The sequence below is a fragment of the Haliotis cracherodii genome, unplaced genomic scaffold (assembly GCF_022045235.1).
Source record: "Haliotis cracherodii isolate W230 unplaced genomic scaffold, xgHalCrac1.p SCAF_7, whole genome shotgun sequence".
Taxonomy (NCBI): Eukaryota; Metazoa; Mollusca; class Gastropoda; order Lepetellida; family Haliotidae; genus Haliotis; species Haliotis cracherodii.
The window spans coordinates 39,796,159-39,814,518 of record NW_027266330.1 but is presented as its reverse complement, the minus strand read 5'-3'; the positions used below and the strand labels follow the sequence as shown (position 1 = coordinate 39,814,518).

Genomic DNA, 18,360 nt, shown 5'->3' with positions numbered 1-18,360 from the left:
GGTGACACCGTTCCCCCCTGCTTCCGGATGTAAGTCATCGCCGTTTGGTTGTCCATCTCTAGATGAACCACTTGGCCACGCAGCAGATCCAGGAAGCGTTGGAACACCAACCTGACCGTTCTCAGTTCTAGCATATTGATATGCAGTTTGATCTCCTGCTGGGACCATAGTCCCGAGGCTGTGAACTGTGAGAGACGGAACGGGAGTGTTGAGGGAAACTCGGACTGAGGTGGAGCGGTTTGATCCTGTCATGCGGTGCATGTCCTAATCAAGGGTATGAGCGCGGTCCGCGACTTGAAGAGAGTGGACTGGGAAGAAATATTCGTCTATAGCGTGGGGGCCTGAAGGACGGCGTCAGTGACAGTTTACTGAAGTCCTCGTCCAAGGCTGAGATCATGTCTCAGATCAGTGAGTCAGGAGGGATAGAGGTGGGGTCACATGAATGGCTGTCTTGCTATCGACCTCTAGACCGGGCGAGGGAGCGATTGCCTCCAATCTTTCTGCCAGCCAGTCTGCAACTTGGGCTAAACCCAGGTGGGACTCGCCATCCCTGAAGGTGTCGTCATAACAAGGGATGAAGGCGCCCTCCGAGGAGCCGGACCGATAGCCACTGGAGCGTCTGCAAACCGTGGAGCGGCTCCTAGATCTATAACCCTAACGATAAGATCTGCTGTCACTCCAACATGAAGACTTACTTGGGGACGCCAAGTCCACGGAGTAATGAGAGGTAGATGGCGTCTGTATGGTCGACCGACTAGGCGGAGGCAGAGGCACGGGCGTCTGTACAGGCGCTGTGGAATAGATAGACGCTGTCTGAAAGGGCGCTTGAAGAGGCGTCTGCAGAGGCGCTATAGGAGGCAGTTGTAGAGGCATCTGTAAAGGAGCTGGCATTGACGGCTGTCTGGCCTGTAAGTACTGAATGTACTAAAGGAGAGAGGCGTCTATCATGGGCGTCTGTGCCGTAGACCAAGTGTCTGTTCGGAGGATAGTACTGTCTGGTAAGAGAGCGCCATGCCAGGCGTCAAGGTGGCCACCGCTGTAAAGAGACGCTGTAGTGGTTGTAAAAGTGCTCTGGGTGGAGACTCCGACATCGAGGTAGCAGCTGAGGTTGGGGGGTAGTCATCCGAGATCGCCTATATTGTAGGCGATGTGCACATGTTCATCAAACACAGAATGTACAAAATACAAACCGTAGGCACAACACAGACAAAAAACATTAATTCAAAGAGCACACACATGAGGGTGTGAGTACGTTTATGCTACAGCAAAAAAACAGGTCTTCACTCAACAAGTGACAAGAGTAATGTGAGGATCCGTTAGCAACTTCTTCAAGCAAAGACCTTCACACAGCTCTTTTCTCTGTCAAGAACAAGCATTAATGTGCATTAAGGAGTAATGCAGGAAAAGTAAAAAATATTACCTGATCTTTACTTGATTGAACAGAATTTTAAATGACTCAGGCTTCAGACAAGTGGCTACAGTATCAGGCTGCTTTCCTACTTTTTGTCTCAGGATGACTGAAATACCTGGAAAGTTATACTTGAAGCAGGCCTGTGCTGCAACAATCCACTCTGCACGGGTATCAGCAAATATCACAATATTCCTCCTTGGCCTCTGCGAGCAAGCCAACACACCACTGCCAAAGTTGGTGGCTCGCTCAAACACTTGTGCATAGGTGAGCCAATTGTATTCCCCCAACAACACCTGGAATACACGAAAATCAGTTCAGCAAACATCAACATGCAAGATTCAAACTGCCAACTAGCTTTCTATTGAAATGGTTATCCCTAAAGTTCAAGCAAATGAGAGCAGTTACTAATGTGACAAGCCTCAAATTTTAATTTTTTAACAAGTATTTGTCACAGAAGTGACGAAATGTCCCCCGCCTGTATATACACCAAAATACCAAATATGAAGACAATCCAGCGATTAGTTCTTGAGATATCGCGGCAACACCGTTTTCCAACTCCAAAAGCAGATTTGCCTGCTGTGACCTTGAAAATAGGGTCAAGGTCACCAAAACCGACTGGTGTCTGCGGTGTCTGTATATACACCATAGTTCCAAATATTAAGACAATCCTGCGATTAGTTCTTGAGATATCGCGGCAACACCGTTTTCCAACTCCAAAAGCAGATTTACCTGCTGTGACCTTGAAAATGGGGTCAAGGTCACCAAAACCGACTGGTGTCCGCGGAGTCTGTATATACACCATAGTTACAAATATGAAAACAATCCAGTGTTTAGTTCTTGAGATATCGCGGCAACTCTGTTTTCAAACTCCAAAAGCAGATTTGCGTGCTGTGACCTTGAAAATGGGGTCAAGGTCACCAAAACCGACTGGTGTCTGCGGTGCCTGTATATACACCATAGTTCCAAACATGAAGACAATCCTGCGATTAGTTCTTGAGATATCGCGGCAACACCGTTTTCCAACTCCAAAAGCAGATTTGCCTGCTGTGACCTTGAAAATGGGGTCAAGGTCACCAAAACCGACTGGTGTCTGCGGTGTCTGTATATACACCATAGTTGCAAACATGAAGACAATCCTGCGATTAGTTCTTGAGATATCGCGGCAACACCGTTTTCCAACTCCAAAAGCAGATTTACCTGCTGTGACCTTGAAAATGGGGTCAAGGTCACCAAAACCGACTGGTGTCTGCGGAGTCCGTATATACACCCTAGTACCAAATAGGAAGACAATCCAGAGATTAGTTCTTGAGATATCGCGGCAACACCGTTTTCCAACTCCAAAAGCAGATATGCCTGCTGTGACCTTGAAAATGGGGTCAAGGTCACCAAAACCGACTGGTGTCTGTGGAGTCTGTATATACACCATAGTTCCAAATATGAAGACAATCCAGTGTTTAGTTCTTGAGATATCGCGGCAACAAACAGGTGGGACGTACGGACGGACGTATGGACGGACGGTCGTGAATACTATATCCCCCGCTTCGCGCTTTCGCGCGGCGGGGGACAACAAGTAGCCATATGGCTACCAGTATTTTTTTCCAGGGAGCCAGTGGTAAAATCAACAAGACAAGCAAATATTTTAGGTAGCCCTAAACATTTGAAATTCTTTTATCAAAAAACTATTATAATATGTACAAGTCATAGCACTAGGCTTGAAATTGTATATTAGTGTACTTGATTTTTGGTTTTTTGTTACTCGAATGATATCATATGATGTCGAATTATTAGCAGACATGTTTTCCACAATCTGCTGTTCTTTTTGTTGGCATGCAGGAGACAACAATCTGTCATTAACAGATTTTCATAGGTCTTTGACAATGTGTGTTTAGCATGTGTTTAGATCTTAACTGAATATATTCAAAGTGATAAGACATTAAAAGCGAATACCAGTGTTGTAAATGGTGCTACCTTTTCATTTCATTATGCAATGAATATTGTTAAATTAGTAACAATGTAATAATCGTATCTGTAGCAATACTAACATGGAATTTTACTGGATGAAAATTGGTTTCTAATGATGCTTTCTTGAGGAAATCTGCTACAAGGTTCGTGATTGGTCAAATTTGAGCACGTGACCTAAGACAGGCAATCAAATTACAGCTATGGTCCTCACGTGTGATGAATTTTTGTTAAATCTTGTTATTCCTTACATTTTTAAGCAGGAAATCGAGATCTATATTAAAAATACGGAGCTTCATGGATGTATCATGCTAGGTTACGAGCTGTGAGTATAGTGAATAATTTTTAATCTATCGATAAAACATAATTTGAAATGGAATACGTATTTCAGACATTGTGAAATGTGATAAATTTAATAAATGAATGATATGACAGGTAGGTTAATAAAATTATGTACTATTTTGACTTAACTACAGGCTTGGCCTGTCTACCGGCCTACGGTGTTGAAAGAATTTACATAACCAAATCCCCTGTAATGCTGCATTGAGCTATGGGAATGTTAATGAAACAGACAATGAGTATGGTATATGCGCATCATTGCGACCGTGAAAACTCTGGCGATCGAGAAAATGGCTACGCAAATGTCAATCAAATTATTTATGTTTGTGTCTACGTATGTGAAGCAATGGAATTTAGTTGCCACAAGATATTTTTCAAGGTAGTCATTTGGCGACTGTTGAATTATAGTCAGTAGACAAATGGAAATTTAGGTCACATTGGCGACCGTTTTAGTTGCAACTTTGAGGCCTGTTTGAGTACCTTCTTGAAGACTCTGCCATTAGGCTGGACCTCATCCTCCTCACGGAGCAGCTCCCGTGTGCCGAGACATGGTCGGTCGGTGTACTGCTGGACAGCCCGCAGGAACAGATGGTCTAGAGTGCTACACTCAGGAAATAGTGTGGTTGTAAGCTTAGGGTTATCTGCATAACGGTAGGGGGATCCATAGGACCCATCTACTGGAGTTGCCTATGGGAAAAAGTGAAAAATCACCATCATTATCATGACATAATACACACTTCAGTGTAAAAATAGGTTGTGGCATAAAAGAACTGGAACAGAATTAGCATATTCATTCATATAGGAGATCTTCAGCAACTGGACAGTTTGTTAAACAGGGTCTTTTATGATAACAATAACTTTTCCAACATCTCACTTTACAATATTGCGACACAGAACTGATACAAAAGAACAATATAAACAGTACTTTATCATTCTGCTACAAACAAATGGCATTAGAGAATAATTATAACTTCTTAGTAACGTTTGTAAGATCATTCATCTATATCACAACGAAGATGATCAATTTGGATGACAAGTCAATGTCCTAGAAAATGAACAGATCTGAAACTGCATAAACACAAAACAGCCTGTGACATAATTCAATCAGCTACTACTGCACTAGTATGAAGTCCATGCCCTGGAAAGAGTCTTCAGGTCATGTCAGAAGTAAAATAAACTATAACAGATTAAATAAGACAGATTTGTTCTTGTAGACTCAAATGATTTTGGAACAGAACACATATATATAAATAAATACACCAATATACCAACCATATTATCAACCAGAGATGCACGGTCAGAGTCCTCAAAAATGATCAGCTACATCTACGTCATAGTAACACAGATATGGGACAAGTATACAATACCCAGGACCTTTAGTATTATGCAGATGTTCTCTGTCCACTACGCATCACTGTCATGACTCTACATTTGCACAGTGTTTCAAGTGCAATGATAGGAAACACCTCATTAACGAGACATATTAGAGGTGAACAACTCTGTCGTAACAGTGACCTCAGAGGATGCAATCTGTTACTCATCTTCAAACATTTCAGACTAAGATATTTTATTCATACGTCACACATCTTTATGATGTCCTTTGTCTGATCCGACAGTTAATAAATTGTTGAGAGATATTTCATGTAGATTTAGACTTTCCCATTCTATGCCAAGAAGCAGAAAAACATACTTGGCGATGCATTTTATTTGGTGTAGCTATGTGTGGTGCCTAAAACTTACACCTAATTTGTTTTAACATATTAAGATGCCAACTAGACTGACATTAAGTCTCTAAAATGAACACATGTTTCAGATAAAAACAGTTGTTAAAGTATAGTAATTATGAAAGATAAATATATAATAAACAATGATAAAAAGGAGCACAGAGAGTCTCTTCATTTTCACATACTGCAGTAATCATGGTAATCTAGACTTGACAAATATTAAAGACATATCTGTGTCAGGGTCATAATGACAGACTCTATGCCCACTATGCTCATTTTTCAATATCTGGACTTCTTGTCATGCTCGTTATAACATATAGCTCCAGTATCCTAAATCTCTAAACTTGCATTAAGGATTGTGCTATCTTGACCATGTTGATTTACAAATATGAAAACAGAATTCATCTAAAATTATTTTTTGTTTCAACGGGCTTTCAACAGGGCAAAGCTACTTTCAAAGTTCATTGTGATGTGCATAAAGTTTATTGACCTACTTTTATCCTACTTGATCTCTTGAGGGTGGCCTGTGGTCTGTAAGTGATTATATATGGGATGTATGCTACCACATCGTAGACAAACACCACTGCCTTGATCAGGCCAAACACAGCTTGGATAAACACGTCGCTCATACTGTCACCGGATCATTCTCTCACCTGAAATGGACAGAAACAGCATAAACAACTGGAACTCAACAATCAAAGAAAACTTGTGTACGTAAATACCTGGTTCTCATAATGATATTCATGGGAAAACCCTCCAATTAGCGGAAAACCTCCAAAAAGTTAAAAAGTCCCCAACATGTTAGCCATAGGGCTAGTGCCAGCTTAGATAAGTTCTGAGCCTGACGATGACAGTAGGTCCTCTCTGCATTCTACATAAAGTAAACATGGTAAATAAAAAACACTAGCTGGGTCATGTGTATTTACCCTCCAACCCGTCAGCTGAACACTCATACAACATTGTCATTTAAATGTCATACTTCCCAGTGTTTACTATGTTTCCTGTCAAATACCTGCCATCTTTTAACATCACTTGCATCAAACTGAATTTGTGGTCTACTACCACGGGTATTGATACAAATCATTGAACCTGATTCTGGAAAGATGGATAACACAAGAAATAATATGCAGCCACAATTTGGTGTTATATTTACATATCTTGAGTCCCATTTCATGGGGTGGCTTCACATTTACTGGACTCAAGTTTCAGACTAGTGGCTAGGGAAGTAAACTGTCAAAACTCTCCAGTTTATAGTTAAGAATATGTATCTGAAATTTCATATCAATGTTAGAAATTAAGGAGTCCTTGGATCAATGATACTTCATCGCTAAAGTATTTATATCTCAGGCTCAATAAATCTTTAATCTTGAACAATTAGGATAATAACTTGAGTCCCCATGTCGACTTCCATGCTTAATGCTGCTTAGTAGCATGGTTATAGGCACAGCATATTTCAGCATGTGTGTTCCAGCTTGTGTTAAACCTGGGGTGGACTGGAGGAGGTACCACCACACCAATGTACCAGTTGTGTTACCAATCACAAACTATTGTATCTTCTTAGCTTAGCCAGACCATTGGAACTTCCCAAACAGAATAAGTATCCTGGGTTTGGGAGAACAAACAACAAACCATATCAGCATGATCAGCTTGCCCATTCATTGCCCTTATTCACAGGATTTAAGGTTTCAAAACAGTTCACCAGAGCTCCAGATAACTTTTTGAGCAATTGAGTTTTAACTCAAAGGTTTCTATTTTAATTGGTCACATGTATTACATTGTTCATTGGGTAACCAATATTATTTCACTCATCTATTCATCACTCTATTTGGTATTTCCCCAAATGTGTGAACATTTTTGAATTTCAATAAATATGAAATAATGTTTTAGATGTATTTAACCATGATAACAGTTCTAAATATAGACTTGACTCAGTAAATGAATTAGCTTGTAAGTAATTATGTTCCAGAAATTAGCTTCGTTGTATACATGCTAAAAGGTTTATTGGGTATCTAGGTGTGCTGTTTTTTCACATTTGAGTTTTTCATTTAATGCAAGCATTTTCGTTTGTGAGTTAATTGAAAGTAATTGCCTTTCTGAATATTTTTTTTTTATTGGGGGGAGGGGGGGTATTTTACGCAAATACGCTGCTTATCTGTAGCTCTGGTTCATAGATTTTAATGAAGAAAATATATTTTCTCATATAGGTTATAATGTATATAATCTAAGAGTAGAGCAACAATTGACAACATTCTGAGCTTGACAGTAAGTTATTATCATGGTCATGATTGGTCATACAGATATAACATCATACCGTCATGACTCAAACATGCTCCAATATTAACATACAGGGAACTACATTACAAGGTAGGAGGCCATCCATCACATAGAATGAATAGTTAAAAGCAACATCTGTGACTGTGCCTGAATCATTCAAATCATCGCATTGGATAAACATTTTTTAAATCACAATGCCAAGATTATTTTCATCGCACAATAATCTGCTCAATCGTGTTTGAACAATTAAACTGTTTCAGCCCTGGGCTACCTTATACTGACAATTCATTTCATACACATGGCACTCAACATGCTCAACAGATGGTGCTCAAAATCAATATTAGTTTCATCATGTTTATGTGTTTAATCGACTGACATGTCTTTCTGAATGAAGTGGAAAGTTATGAAAATAAAGGACAACACGTCAATAACCATGCAAGTGATAATGTACTGCACAAGCTGCTTTTGTGGGTGTTAACTACAAAATACTTCAGTAAGGCAATCTTAATTATTTCATGGTGGGAATGATGAAGGTTTCTATTTGAGCTTGGTACTAGTGTACACTCACATGACTTACAAACATTCTTGTCTAAAAATAAACACCAACACTGTAACACAACCGGTTTTCCTTCCTGAACCTTTAGGCATGCTTTTTAATTTTATGATTCACAGGTTTATTCCAGACCACACAAGGTCTGTCAAAATAAAAATATTAGTAACATCTAAATATTTTTTACATTTGTATTCTTATCCTGCATTCACTGCTTACCTTACGATAACAAAGACAGTGCTCAGCAATGATCTTGGGTGAAAAAAAAAATGTTTCCATTTTCAACTCCTGCTTTTTGCATGGACCATCTCTGCTGTCATGTGACCTTGATGACAAGTCACCTTCGTCACATCACTGCCTTCGACCAAGCTTAAAAAACAATCTTTTGAGGTTTCTGAAGCCAAAGTGGGTAGGCAAGTCTGCGACGGATGGCTAGTAATGCAGGATAAGTATACAAATGTATACCACCGTGTCTAGTTGGAATAGGTCATCGGTCAGGATGTTCCGACACCAGGGGATGTGCTGGACTATGAATTTTAGTCCAAGATGACCCACAAGATGAAAGAACGTCTGTTATAGAAGGGAGTGAGTGCGCAGGCACCACGACACAGTACTGTTGTCGGTGGATATTTTGAGTTGGGTGCACTGTAGCTGCTCCTGCCAATTTACGATGGCCAGAATGAGCGCTTCAAAATGTTAGATTGTTAACGTGCCAAATCTGTTGTGCGCAGGACCACAATCCTGAGGTTGTTTGGCCCTTTAAGAGAGCACCCCTGCTGGGAAACGTTTACAAACAGGGGTAAATACAGGGCTAGGCCCAATAAGATATGTTCAACTATCAACCACCAGTTGAGAATGTCCTCAGTTGAGACGGTAGATTGATAGCTGCATACTGGTCTTGGCGACTGATGTGCACAAGCCCTGCAACACTTGCCACTGACAAGAGCGTATGTGGCTGTTGAATAGCGGGTAGCAAATTGTTGTCTACAAGTTTTTGTAAAAGTGAAAAAATCAACTATGAGAGAGCTTCTTGATGTGTCGTGCCTTGCCTGGACAGGCTTGAAAGTAGTTTTCATATGCAAACTACTAATAGCTCCCATGTAGACTACATAAAAGCACTCGTCAACCGATAGGCAAGATACGAGGCCGTACAAATGTTCACCTTCTTATATTGAGGTGACAATGAAGGGAGGAGCCTTGCACTCTGTGTGTGCCTCAATATTGTGCATGTTGACACCAGTGGTTTGCTTAAGGTTTGCATGCCAACCAACCAGGTGCAATGACCCTGACCATTAGGTTAATTGACCTAATTCCGGTGTTTATAGTCAGAAATCTTGATCCATGATATTTTTATCACCCTAGTACTTAAGTACTATGAACACATCTCTGTGAAATCGTTTAGCCAACATTGAACGTACATCACTATACTAGAGAATAGACGGGAAAAATGATAGACAACAAAGACAGCACGAGACCAGTCAAGGGGTGGAAATTTGCCATTTCCCGACTCCTGGGGCAAGTAGAAATACAAGGTTGGGCAACAAAATCACTTACTATAACTTCTCCGGAGGCAAGTAATATTGGAAATTACTATCACTGTATACATGTCTAACTAATGGTAAAATGGTACAATAACTTACTTGAGAGAAATTTCGTAATCACACTTTCGCTATACACGGACACTATTAAAGAACACACGAGACTTAGAGTTACGTCCCTTTTCTATTTTCGTTTTAATATTCAATCGGAACAGTATTAAACAACTTTCTACACTCGGTTTGAATGCTTTTCTCACATTGCGGCCTAGAGGGATCTGATAATTGATACACGATCAATAATGCCTAGAGGGGTCTCGTAATTGAAACACATTGTGGCCTGTGACTGTCTCCAATGTAAACAGTTACGACCCGGTTATGGCGACACACAAGCAGGCGTCGGTTAAAGGTTTTTTCGGTGGGGAAAGTGAAAATAAATCTGAAAATGCCGATGATAGCGAATCATGTAAAAGAAAACGACCCAATGAGGACACATGTTCTAAGAACAAGAAGTATGATGCCGAAAAATGGGACCGAAAATTCATTCAGAGTTGGTGCGATGAGTTTCCATGGGTAGTGTATGACGAAAAACAAAATGTCATGAAGTGCAGAATTTGTTGTCGGTATCCCACTGTAACATCCAGAAATAAGAAACATGTTTTTGTTGACGGTTGTACACAATTTCGAAAAAACATTATTTGAAAAGTTATGAGGTTTCCGATGTTCATTTAGAATTTACCTTAGTCCTTATGTAGATATAACAGTGCTGGTGTAGTGTAATTTTGTTCAACGGTAAATAAACACATATTGATGATATGAAGTTTTATTTTGAAATTATTTGGGCAAGTGAAAATGAAATCAGGGCAAGTGAAAATTGTCTTTAAACTTGTCCGATGGCAAGTGGGAGAAACAAGCTCCAATGCTATGAGCACAGTCTCGTCCCTAGCGTAATTAGATACTTTAGCGAGCATGTCTGATTTGGTCGTTGAACAGGACGCACGTTGATCAAGGTTGACATAGGAGTCTGCGCTTAAACTCGGAATGCCAGTTGGACAGTGCTAAATACCCCATTTTGACGCTGTTGGAAGTCAACCACAGTTTGGAAGTCATCTAAATGGTTAGGATTATCTTCCGTTAGATCTTCATCTGTCTATAGCCTGGGTTGAAGAAGCAAGTGGTGACAAAGGTCTTAGTACACACTTGATTTCTGTTTCAATAAATGCAAATCTGTTATCTTGGACCTAAAGCTTGGTTGGTCTCTACAAGCCCGTCATCCTTTGTAAATCCTCATCCAAACTATGAGCCTGATCTGCCACTGAAAAAGCATAAATAGGAAAATCATCTTTCCTGAACTTTGACAGTTTGAAAGATGGAACAAGTGTGAGTCTTAAGAAATCCTCGTCCAGTGCCCTAACCATATCTGTCAACATCGGATCTACTAGAATCGAGGTGGGATGTGACCATATGGTATCCTTCTTATCAACCCTGTTACAAGGGGAAGGCGCAACAGACATGAGACTGCTACCCACTAAGGCATTTGTGCTAAGCTAAGATGCTTATTCCACTCAACAGAGGAATCTCCATTTTGCAATGAATCGGAATGATGGTGACTTACACTCTATGTAGTAGATTGACTTCTACTACGGTGCCTAACCTTTCCTCTATCAGAAGGGTTTGAAGAAATGCCTGGTGATAAGGACTCCTGCGACGATACCCATGTACAAGCTGCGTATGTGTTGAACAGAACGCACATCAGACGTAAATGTTAGATGCCTGTGTAGATGCTGACGCATGCGTAAGAGTTGTAGATGATTCTGGCATCTGGTACATAGGTGCAGGCGTTTGGTACAATTGTGGGTAAAATTCTGCATCCAATTGCTGTTCTGGTACAGTGCTGATGGCTGAGCGTACAACTGTTGCACTGCCGGATAACTTGTTGGAACAGCGCTAAGCTGATCATGCGTCGCTGAGGTAATGGGGTACGCTAGTAGCCCTGAGTCTGATGTAATCTTAGACGCGCCTGGGGTGTAGGAAGGTGCTGCACTCAGCCCAAGCCCGTGAGAAGTGATGCCCATCAGTGTCAGTAAAAGCTGCAACTAACATGACTAAAATAACATGATATTGGAATATATTATTCCTAACAAAATTAATTTTTCAGATACAATTTCTTCCAACCTTTGCATCAAAATTCTTTGAAGTTGTATCATTGGGTACTTTTTAACTGAATCACTGGAAGATTTGGAGAAAACGTGTGTACATCGGTAATCTTAATATCTGCACATAAAACAATGCCATGGTGAGCAGGAAATACAATTTAAATGGTAAATCATCATGTCTAGTAATATCTTATGTGAAATTTCATATTTGTATTGAAAAGTTTGTTATATCTGTTCATTCGCTGAAGGGACACCATGTGTGATAACTCTCGATAAATATTTTTTTACACAATCAATCATAAACAACTACTATTCTAATATTCTTTCAAACTCTGAAAGTGCATCATAGATTGTGTTAGGTTGACAGAGCATGTACTGCTGTGTTGGTCATCTACCCCCTACTACCCCACTAGGTCTATAACGCTCATCAATTATTTGGACGCCAAAGGTAGTGTTGTAGTGATGACGAGAGATCACTGTACTTAGATCATGGAAGAGATGAAAATGTATTTTAGGTTCGAAATTATCTTGCATATTTTATTGAAAATGATTAGAGATGAATTGATACGATTGAAATATATGTACTCACCTCGTAGGACGAGCGCCTATAGCGATATTTGCTCATATGTTGGCTAGTGAAAATTCACAATTAGCACCCCTTCCGATTGATCAATGTACACAAGACTTATTTATTTGTGTATAATACCTGCATGTGTCATACTGTTATACGCATCCTTAATCATGGGAAATTAAAATCTGGAAAAATATATCTGTCGTATATAAACATTTCAGGCTGTCAGCATAAACCATGAAATTTATGATCTTTCAACTCTGTTGTTTTTCACCAAAATTTCTAATTTTGAGAGTGACCTGGTCGCTTATTATGTCGAATACGGTATCACACAAAAGTGTGTTGGCAATGAAACCTCTTCAATGGTTCAACTTTGAATTGTGATATTGATTTACAGCGTTAGAAATTGGCACTAGTCCTGTAGTCCTTACCAAACTGCCCAATAGTAAAGGTATCCTAAGGACCAGTAGAAATTGACCCATTTTAAGGGTTTTGCTATATGTTATCATTATAAGGACTAGTGGACAAAAACTGTTAGTTTCTAACCCTGATTTACCGTCTAGACGTCCATAGTCATTTGTACGATTCCTATGGCAACCTTGACCATTTATCATGACTATGAGTTTTGATTGGGTCTTCCATATTTCCTTGATTAAATGCCTGGGCTTACATTTATTTCAGACACTCTTCACTCAAGGCTTTAAACAAGGCCCTGCATTTACAATTTCAATTTCTGACTAATGATTCGCTATCTTTAGTACTGTAGTCTAAATGTTCTCTAAAATGCTTCTGTTTAGCAGGGACACATTGTTGTGTACATACCATGTATACAATAGATCGATCATCACGCAAAGGTAATAATGGGAAGGATTCTGTGCAAAAAAACTACCCGCAATTTATTGCTTTCAGATACCCCTTACCTGGCATTAAATCAAGGCCCAACATTTAATGGAGGAAATACAGTATACATGCTATAGGCATGATTGGAGATCATAAACTGTGGAAAAGAACATTGATATATTTTGGCTTTGGCTACTAAAAGGGCTTTAGTATGCTTAGTTATTAGCCTTGACAAAGTTGACACTGTAGACCAAATAGATTTTGAAAAAAGAAAATCATCATGTCATTGTGCCTGAGTGCAAAAGAAAATTTAAGCCCTCGAATAGAAAGAAATCATAAACTTCAGAAGAAAACATGTGCCCACAGTTGAGATCCTAAACTGTTTAATGAAAAGGGGGAATGTTCGCATAAATATGTCTAACATTATTACTAGGGTCACACGAAACTGATCTGTGGAAAAGGGAAACACCACAACATGCCCAATTCATGTCTTGAAAGATTAGTGTTGCCCTGACCTCAAGATACAGACAAGTCAAGCAACATTTCACAGATAATAAGAGATAGCAATAATTAAAGGGACAACCACACAACCCCAAGCAGCCTTCCTCCATTCCTCACAGCCCCCATGTTTTACACTCTTCAGTCTTATATCAAACCTATTTCATTTGATCACAGAAAATGAGAAGTGTGGAATTTCCACAGCCTGGGAAGGTCACTCCCTCTGCATGTTTTGTTAGATTCGATATCTCCCACCAAAATAGAACACCAGGAAAACGCTGCTGCACAGATGTGTAGATCAGTGCAGAAAAGCAAAATTTAAGGTTAACATTGATGAAGTGCTCGTTACATACATATAACCCCAAAATCAAGCTTCACAGAGCATGATATGTACAGTCTCATGTATCATGTTCCCTGTGCTATACAATATCTCAGTAACATTATACTATTCAGTTAATCTGAAACCAATGTGTTGTTACATTCACCATGTTCACAGTGAATTTGCTAAAGGAAAATGGAACTTTTGATAGGACATTCTTCTTCAGGCCCTCCTGTCTATTTGAATGAAAAGAAGCATTATCAGAATTAATGTAAGAAATCTTGTGTGTATGGCTACAAGTGCGAAAGAATAGTTCCAAATGTGATCTAAATGCAGTAACTTTTGTCGTAACAGTGGTTCTCATGGGAAGCACCACATAGCCGCTATTGAAACCGACAGTATCGACAACTGAACACATAAGGCCTTATTCCTTAAATTCCACATTTCGTTGAAGTACAACAACTCTTTACTGTTTGCCACAGCTTGCGAAACATGGCTGACATTATCGAAGAAGAGAAACGGGAAAGTGATTTAATCAACGCTTGTTTCCAGAGAAAATAATTCTTATGAAAAAGTTAATGTGCATTGAACGTAAACATTCCCCTTCGATACAGATAATTCATTGTCAGCAAAAATTAATTTGGCATGCATTATCGATATATTTTGATGGGAGTCCAATGGAAAGCTCAGTCATAGACCTAATTAATTTAAATTACTTCACCCATAATTTCATTCACTGTTTACGTCTTAGAGCTAGATCATGTAGATATAGTATTTGCCAAGTAACTGTTGATATAACAAGTCCAATAAAACATTCTGTCAGTCAGTATCAACAGCAAGGAATTTGTCTGTGGCTGATTGGCACTAAACAATAATATCAATTTATAGGTACTTTTTAACATATACAATTACCAGATCCCAATGTGTGTGTTTTGGCTACCACACAGTTACCTGAAGATTGATGGTATCTGGTAGACGAGCTGTCAGACATCTTCAGCGTGTTCGGAGTCCATTTCTGACTACTGCCAGCTACTGTGATAACTTATACCAGAAAACATGCCTCCCACTTTAGATAACAAATTCTGATGCACATGAATACTAGTTGCTCAATGCCACAGATTTATGTGTTATTGTGAAGACCATGAGTCAGACTAACCAAAAGAAATTACTTCACTTGTCACCTATGTGTTACCATTTTTCACACAGTTTTTCTGGAAATGGTGTTGTCTAGTAATTTAGATTGCCTTTTTACGGATAAACCTTAAGGTATTCCACTGCATTTGACTGAGTTTCAAATAGCCGTTGTGCACATATTTTGCTAAGGACCGCTGTCAAAACTGATAGTGTTTCTTTTCTTCCTGGTAATATATGCATTCGGTTCCAATATGGAAGCTATGCTACAATACACCTTCATTTTTAACCCATTCAACGCGTTATATTGAAAAAGATAGGAGGGCCTGCTTCTTTATCAATATACCAGACAAAAGAATTTTCCTTTTGGACATCTTGGATGACAATCAGACAATGTCCAAGATAAATAACCGATGTGAATCATGAATCACATAAGTTAAGTATTACATTCATGTGATAATCAAACTAAAGTCTGTTAATTATTTAGCATGTTGAGTTAACATGGTAAAAATTAGTTACATTCAAAATGGTTTTAACTTTATCATGTTTATATCATGTATATTCTATCAAGTTAGTACTAGTGCCTTACACACATGACATGGAATGTAACATCGATATTGCAGCACACATACACCAATTACAACAAATATGATCATTTTTATTTCAGTTACATTATGTACAAAGCTATTACTTCAGTAATATCACATTTAACCTACTGAAAGGCATGTGTCAAATGGTGGCAGTAAACATGGCAAAGAATGTTTCATACTGAAGAGTTTAAACAGGTTAACGGTTGTATTGTCTGCCTCACCATCAACAAGATCAACATCAACAAAACCTATCCACAACAATCTACACTACTCACAAAACAACATGAACAATATGACCATGTTGCACCATTACACAAACTGTAATAGACATGTAACAAAATGACTCAGGTTGTTGAACAGTGCTTAAGCTTGGCTGAAACTGCCTCACTTACCAGCTAGAACTGTGTCACCGTGTGATCAGACTTACTCCGCATACAGGACTATTACTATACCCAGCCTTCATGGACTAATCGTGATAAAATTCCTTGGTGGGTGGGTTCATAAGTACATAGGTGTGGACTTTGAACTTCAAGTGTTGGGGTGCATGGGGTGATATTCTTCACTGTCATAGATGTTCAAAGTGCAATTCTGTGATTAGTGATGAAGTAACTTGTGACAAATTTTATCATAACTAATAATCAACACGATCCACTGGCATGTTTTATGTTATACACAGTGTTATCAGATCAGCATAATCATCCGTAGCATTGGGAATTGGTTGAAGATTCAAGGTTGTTCAGTGTTTTGAAAGAGCTATTGCAGGTGGAACCCGTGAAAACTTTATCAATTAAAACATTGGAGATATAGAAGGTTACAATAACAATACAGTTACTGTTGGCTTAAAAGAAAGATAATCAGAATTCTACCATGAATTTTGAAATTACTTGATTCTGATTGGTCAATCAGAGGCTATTAATTCACAATGAAACCCCCTCTGATTGAAACAGCTGGTTTGAAGACTGCATCACCATGGAAGCTAATATTCATATACATAGTACTTTTTTCAGTCTTGTCGGTAGGCATATTTAAATAACTATATCTACCAGTGTAAGTTACAAAATGGAAAGTGTCAGTTACTACAATATTCAAAGGATGTGTGGCAATACATTTCGTGCAGAAAACATGATATTAATCTTCAAAGAGAATGTTTGTTAAGTTTTAGTGACAACATTTGAAACCTCACGCTGTGGATCCGGTTCCAAATTCAATTTAGTGCAGTTAACTCTACAGGTAACCAAGCTCTACATTGAAAACACATTATGGTTATCTCTTAATTATTGTTCATGGGAAGAAATATTAATGATTATCGATATGAAACTGTTGTCATCGATAATAACTCACATAAACTATAGTGATGAGATAAAGTTTACATTTACCATGTTTACCAAAACAGATTTGTCATTGTCCATAATGTCAATGATGGAAAGCAACAGTTTTTGTTATATCTCAAATGTCCACAAAGTAATCTATGCACATATGTCACTGCTCACCATTGGTGTGAAATCTGTTGATTTCATTTCAGGACTTTCTTGGATATTTTCTTAAAAGTTCCTTCACCGATATTTATCAATAATTGATCGGTATTTAGTTACCGTTTATCAATCTGTATGATATATATCGATAGCCAGCCCTAATACAGTTAATGTAATTTCGCCACCTGTAACAAACAATGCAGGTGTTTTGTTTGTAACTAGAGCAGTGTTTCCAGTAACCATGGCTACTTATAAAAACTGAAACTTTTCAAGAAATAACATGGCAACATAGGTTAAAATGGTTTAAAAACATTGAAAATCAAACCACATTGTTCACGTGGTTAAAAACTTCAAACTACATTGGTGATCCAAAATGCATTGCTTATTATGATGTTTACTGCACTTAATACATATTTATTTCTAAATTGACAGCAAACAAATGTACAATAATCAGTATTAAGCTAACCATGCATAAAAGAATACATACAAAATTGAAAAACATATTTGGTTTAAGATTCATATCTAAACACTGATCAGGTGTACTAATTAATTAAAAGTTCTGCAACTACATCATGCCCACTAGAAGTTGTCCAAAATGAATAAATAAAGTATAGGAACCAACATCAGAAAAGGACATGTAATAGTCTTACAACTTGTCAACAGGTGAAATCATGAACAATTCAGAGCATCCAGTGTACATCGAGATAAACCTGATATTAGGACCTCTGGGCATGTCATATTCACCTTTAGGGAAAAAATGGTTCTGGCTGGCTGATTTATTTCATGCACCAATGCATCCAAACCCTTACAGTGATAAATGGGAAATTTTACTGCCTTGTAACATCTACCCGTGAAGATCTGGCTGAGAACTGGTCTTCAGACCTATGCTTGATGTAGAGGCGACTAACCGTCACTAATGAGGTCGGAAGGTCAGACTCAAAGACTTGGTTGATGTATGTCATCATGTCCCAGTTGCGTAGATTGATGCTCA

The 18,360-nt window shown here is 38.7% G+C and overlaps 1 protein-coding gene across 2 annotated transcripts in view; it reads right to left on the bottom strand.

The window, feature by feature from the left end:
* The window catches only part of LOC139447156 (fatty acid CoA ligase Acsl3-like), a 38,221-nt gene that overhangs the window by 17,857 nt on the left and 2,004 nt on the right, over nucleotides 1–18,360 (bottom strand). The window contains exons 1-4 of one of the 2 annotated variants that reach the window (XM_071228345.1): nucleotides 16,290–16,319; nucleotides 5,928–6,086; nucleotides 4,190–4,396; nucleotides 1,527–1,704 (exon numbers count right to left, since the gene is read on the bottom strand). In XM_071228345.1, coding sequence (XP_071084446.1) covers nucleotides 1,527–1,704; nucleotides 4,190–4,396; nucleotides 5,928–6,062 — 520 coding nt within the window. In that variant the 5' untranslated portion in view covers nucleotides 6,063–6,086; nucleotides 16,290–16,319. Of the gene's footprint in view, nucleotides 1–1,526; nucleotides 1,705–4,189; nucleotides 4,397–5,927; nucleotides 6,087–16,289; nucleotides 16,320–18,360 lie in introns of those variants that run through there. The other variant, XM_071228344.1, reaches the window with a different exon arrangement.